At 39.8% G+C, this 6,000-nt stretch overlaps 1 protein-coding gene across 4 annotated transcripts in view; it reads right to left on the bottom strand.

The window, feature by feature from the left end:
* Positions 1 to 483: 483 nt before the first annotated feature.
* ZCCHC2 (zinc finger CCHC-type containing 2) overlaps positions 484 to 6,000 on the bottom strand; it is a 45,305-nt gene continuing 39,788 nt past the window's right edge. For all 4 annotated transcript variants that reach the window (XM_069808957.1, XM_069808958.1, XM_069808955.1 and 1 more), the window contains 3 exons: positions 5,188 to 5,316; positions 2,974 to 4,482; positions 484 to 1,963 (listed from right to left, as the gene is read on the bottom strand). In XM_069808957.1, the coding sequence (XP_069665058.1) occupies positions 1,896 to 1,963; positions 2,974 to 4,482; positions 5,188 to 5,316 (1,706 nt within the window). In that variant the 3' untranslated portion in view covers positions 484 to 1,895. The remainder of the gene's footprint in view (positions 1,964 to 2,973; positions 4,483 to 5,187; positions 5,317 to 6,000) is intronic.

Below are 6,000 nucleotides of genomic sequence, written 5' to 3'. Positions count from 1 at the left end.
AGGAAAAAGGTTGCATAAAATCCAATCTCTTCTAGAAATATAAGTGACCTTTCCAGTACATTTCAAATATCAAAGTATATGGTAAACATACAAATAAAGAGAAGGTAACATACCTCCTATTTACAGTACAGTATTTTAAATCATAAAATAAGTTCCATAAAGTACAACTGGCAGGTAATTCACAATACAAGTCCATTGGTGGTTTAACACCCTCACTTCAACTCAAACGCAGTTCATTCATTTCAAGTGGTCCAAAAATACCCAGATCAAATAAAAATTTTAATCAAAATAATTTTCATTTACTACTTAAACTTTTTTTTAAATTAAAGCTTTCATCTACCTCCCTCCCCATTCCCCCCCTCCAAGAAAAAAGTTTCAAAATGTACACTGGTGCTATAAATATAAATGCTACCTATGAAGAAATGTAGTAATCAAGCTTTTTTTCTTCAAGTTTTTTGTTTGTTTAGCAATTTATTAGACGGCTGAACCAAAGATTGATTTTATTTCATCCCTCTACCGGACACCAAGTCTGATTTTAAGAAAAAACATTTCTGCCATGAACTGTGAGGAATGCCAAACCCTATGGATATACAGTGGTAGTTGTTCATCGGTGTTGAATGCAGCAGTCAAAAAATACACTCATCTTCCAGATAACCTCAGTGCACTTTAGGAAATCAAATATTACCTGGAAGCAATTTAGTACATATATTGGCTTTTAAAAATAAAATAAAAAATACAGCAGCATTAAACTTACTTACTCATGATACTGACATGATTAATACCATCTTAACACTCATTTCAGTCTTTCACATTATACCGTAATTACGCATAGTGGTAAATTGTTATAAAATAGTGACTTTGCTATTTGGTAGACAGGTTCTAATACTAATACCTGACTATTTTGTAGAAAACCATAGCTTTTGTTCAGTTTGAAATAAAACATTTACATTCTAAGTACAATGCAACACTGTAATAGTTTAGGAAAAAATATTCAATCAAGTAATGTTCATTCTGTGTTGACACGATGTAGAATAGCTTTAAAAAAGGAAAAAATGCTGTCAACTTCCATTACAAATGCAAACACACTGAGTACAACATTCATACCATTTTTTTCACCTTTGTTGCTGAACATACAGGCTAAAAAGCTACAATGGAAGAAAAATCTGTCAATTTAAGCTCGTTAATTTTTCTGTATCTGTTCCAGTCCACACAGTTTCAGCCCCTTCCTGCTCTATGTATTTTCATTTATTTGGGACTCTCAAGAGCGAGCTGTGTACATGTATTATTATCAGATATAGTACACATACAGTATTGTGTGCTCCTTTGGACTCTCCTAATAGGATGTTTGAACATCTCCCCTCAATTCATGAGCATTAATTTAGAGTACTGGCAGGGTCTGTATGATATGCTAAACACTCATGCAAGTCCAACGACTCCACGTGGACAAACAGGGAAAGAAAACAAAACAGCAGCATAAGGAGAACAGGGAGGGAGGGAAGAAGATTGTGGTGGGGAACATGACCAAGTTTCTTCTTTCACCATATGGCTGCTCCACCAGTGATGTCAGAGGTCAGAGGACTTTTTTTTTTTTAAAAATGCAGTAAACATTGCACATGTCTCAAGTCTTCAGTGCAAAAGCATGGTTCGAATGCTCTTTTTGATTGTTTGGCTGTGTGTTTGAATTACATGCATTACGCAAGCCTTTTGTAGAACCAGGAGGAGATCAGGGACTCAGCTTTCTTCTTTTGTATGGAACAGAGGTGCAAAAGCAATGAAAAATTCCAAAAGAATATAAAACCGGGAATGTCCCAAAACACAAGACCAACCCCCCCCTCCCACACACACCTTCCCCCAATTTCCCAAGCTTCAGTTTAAGTAGGCAATGTTTACTTGTTTCAGTCTGCAGAATCCAAGGTATCATTGGAAGGGGGAGGGGGAGGTGCGTATCTCAGTCTGTAAGTGCCTAAAACAGGAAAGAGAACTACTAAGTCACTGCTCACAATTAAAATGGATTACAAAACCACTACAAGGTATCAAAATGGACATGCTCTTCAAAAGGCACTATCATCCTTCAGTCCTTTTAAAGTAGGCCCTAAGAGTTTCTACTATTTTTCTTTCATCTGCTTGCTAAAACTGTAAGTTTAAAAAAGATATAGATCGTAGATATAGGACTTTACTGGAAAAATGCAAAGAAAAGAAGACCCCCATCAAGGTTCGTCTTTCCTGTTCCAGTCCAACCAAACAAGTCAGAATGGGCACAGGCCAAGAATCAAAAATAAGTTTATGCTCTATGCAAACACTGCATTTTCCCCATTCTTCTAGATGGAGAGAGAAATGGCATATAAGACTGAAGCCATTCCTTTGATTTTTAGTTCCAATTGGTTTCCGCCTTTTTGCTGCAACTTTTCTGAAAAGTTAAAGCATGTTTCATTTATGTATTGCATGATGGGACACAGAACGATGGCTGATTGTGCAAAGGTAAGCTTTAGAAAAGTTAAATTATCAAATGGCCAGTCTGTTGGTTTTTTTAAATTCTCACGTTTTAAGAATCCAAGTTTGTATCATAGACAGTAATTGATATCTTTCACTTTTTGCCAACGAATTCTCTCAAAAAACCCACTGAACAGGAACAAAAAAATTGAAGCAACATGCAAGTCTCAACATAATGCCAAAAATGAACCGGTGAAAAAAGAATGACAATTTAGGACTAATATAGTTTGACTTCCCAGGTCCGAATTACACGCATTTTCAACTTCACACTGTGAACCCCATTCCCTTGCACTGTTCTACAAAATTTTCAGGCAGAGATTAAGATGCTTCGCAGTTTTAGAGCAGGTCACTAGTGCACAACCATTTACACAAAACATACACACGCACGCACACCTTTCTGCAAGACCAGAAACAGCACATTCAGAAAGGTAAAGAGAAACTGCTAAACTCAAAAGCAAGTCCGCTGGGAGTTATCATGATTACCTTGTTGACTGGCCTCCATGGATGACTGCTTACAGTCCTGCGCATAGTGTCCACTTACACCACAATTGTAACATGAAACGTTCCCATTCTTCTTGGGTCCCGACCCATTTGTGTTGGCAACTACGTTAGGTGCTGGATATACAGGATAGAACCTCCCAAATCCTGCCATCTGCTGCATACCATAGTTGGCTTGGCTCCCCATCACTGGGTCATGCATAAGCCCATTTGCATATGGAGACTGAGGCAGGAAGAAAGGAAGTTGTGTTCCATTGCTTTGATGTGCTTGATTGAGGTAGCTGCCATTGCAAAGTGATGGCAGAGTGAAGAAAGATGGAACTCTGTAGACTTGTCCATGAAGTGGGTTATGATAAAAATAGCTATTAATCTGAAGGCTTCCATTGGTCCCACAACTACACCTACGTCCGCAAGAACCGCAAGGACCAGATCCCAACTGCTGCGGAGGTAACATTGTCCCGTTAGTGTTATTATTTCCAACAGCGTTTATGTAGGATGTGCTGTCACTCTGTGCAGTGCTGTGTGTTAAAGCAGGGCTCGGGCTAGGGGCAGGGCCTGGCGTATGGGTAGGTATTGCAGGAGGAACAGTGGACTGGACCTGACCAACACCTAAACCAGCTGACTGAGGTGGTGAGGAAGTTGCTACAGTGTTTAGCACATTTGTATTCTGGTTGGGCAACACACTGGTAGCATGAGGACTGCCTGGCAAAGCATATGAAGCTGGTGGAGGTGGCGGTGCTGCTGTGGAGAGACCAGCTGCTGGAAGAACTACCTTTAGATTGGTAGGCTGAGGGATTGCTCCTGGGTTTCCCTCAATGTGAGGCACCATTTGATTCAGTCCTACCACCTGGGATGCAGGTTTTGTGATGGGATCTGTAGTAGGAACTGGGGATCCTGGGAAACTACCTGGATTGTGGACTGGGATAAAGGCAGTATTTGGTGATCCAATACTTAAGTTTCCTGTCGGCTGCTGTGGTCCATTAACTGTGCAACTTTCTGATGATCCCTGTGGAGAGGGCATTTTCAATCTATGTATTGCCAAATGCAAAGCAGGGCTAGCAGGCTGGACAGAATGTGGAAGGAAAGTGGATGGGACTGGCAAAGGGGAAGCCATCAGCTCAAGGCGTTTCTCAGGTTCACCAGAGGTCACTGGGCCCATTCCACCAGGAGGTGAATTTGCAGACTCTCTCACTGGCGAGACAGCAACAGGCGTGGTAACAAGCATTCCCATTGTTTTACCATCTGCAGATATGGGTGGCGGGACAACTGCTTCAGGCTTTTGGGCAGCGCTGTGCATCACACAGTGTAAGGCAGGCATGAAGGAAATATGTTGAAACTTTGCATTCAAAGGATCTTCTGAAAGGCTTCCATTTTCATTATTCACTGAAGAGATCTGAGCAGATGATTTGTTCATATTTGATGAACTGACAGCACTGTAGCCTGTAAACCTGGCTGTATTTTGATTCCCAGAGTCCTCAGAATTGCTGTCTGTATCTGTGGAGACAAAAGCATGTCAGTCAGAACAACGAATCTGAAAAAATATAGTCATGCCCTGGACTCATTTACCCATATAAGACTTTGTAAATTTGACGAAACAAGTGATAGTTATATCTTCCTGAATTATAATAACTTTGCGATTATTTTCATTCATCCACATCAAGCTAGGTCAATTTCCATCACCTGCCTATATCAACCTGCCCAACTAGCTATTGTGTCTTTGAGTTGTGTATATCTGCAAATGTGAAGAGTAGGACACAGTCCGAATTAGGAATTTGCATCTACCTAGAAAGACATTAATACGGCTTATTCAAATTGGAAGGAGTGACAAATTAAACCATCAATACAAAGAAGAAGACCTCTCAGACATGCCACACGTAACTCGATATAAAACCAGTCCCCTTCATGCCAAAGTTTTTCCCATTACTGTGCTGCTGAAATTTCTCAAGAGAGCTATGCCACTGAGGTCAGAAAATTACTACATGTATGTAGCAATCTAAAATTCAGCAGTATTTAAACAGCCCTGCTATTTGCCAGAAGCCTTCAAACCATCAATTCACGAAACCCATAAAGCCAAATGTGTTCTGTGGCTAGTTCAGAAATAAAAGCAGCTAATAAAACTGAGAAATGAATTAAAATTTATACAAGAAAGAGATTGGTCTAGGAATAAAGACATTCATGCACGCTCTCCATAAATACAACCTCTGTCTTTTTCTTCTTCACTATCAAAGCTTTCCCTCCCATCATGTCGTGGACTAGAAGGAGAACTGTAACTTTCAGATGATGTTTCTCCACATGTATCATGACCAGATCCAGCGTCCAAATTCAGATCTAAAAATAAAAATTGGTATTTTTATTTTTAATCTCAGTATATGGAAGTGAGGTTATTCTGGTTTGCTCACATCTCGGGCTAGTTCAGATTTTTGTTTGTTCCTACTTAATTGCATCTGTCCCCTGTATTCCTAGCATTCCCACTCCCAGCATTCACGACTGGTCTTGTCCCTGAATTTGTGGTGACTGAATCCTTAAAGGAGGTGACACTGAAAATTGATATTTATGCAGAGTAGTGAAAAGAATGATCATCCTTAATAAATTCTGTGATGCTTATACCAAACTGTACTATAATAATTTCCACCAAATGCTAGTGATCAAACATTGCCATTCAAAGATATGCAATACTCCTTGGTCATACCAGCAAAGGCAGAAAGCTAGCTAACTCAGTGGGCAACATAAAAATAATACACCTTTTCACAATTAACTCTTCCAGAACAGGCTTTAAGCAAACTGTATCAACAAAACCTGTTTAAAGAAAAAGAGGTGAACTGAAAAAGTGTAAAATTGTTTTCCGAATTCTGAATGGGCTCACGGGAAACTCATTTGCTGCAAACCAGCTTTCAGGGTGGGTTTAGATCCTATTAGTGAAGTCAAGTAAGTAGCTAGTATGCTCTGGCTTTCAAGTTCAGCCTCAGAGGTGAAGGAGCAAGACAGATGCACCCTCTCTCAGAAGGTATGCCA

Source organism: Haliaeetus albicilla, chromosome 21 (assembly GCF_947461875.1).
Source record: "Haliaeetus albicilla chromosome 21, bHalAlb1.1, whole genome shotgun sequence".
NCBI classification, from domain to species: domain Eukaryota; kingdom Metazoa; phylum Chordata; class Aves; order Accipitriformes; family Accipitridae; genus Haliaeetus; species Haliaeetus albicilla.
Note: the sequence above shows the minus strand (reverse complement) of the source record. Positions and strands in the feature narration are given on the sequence as shown.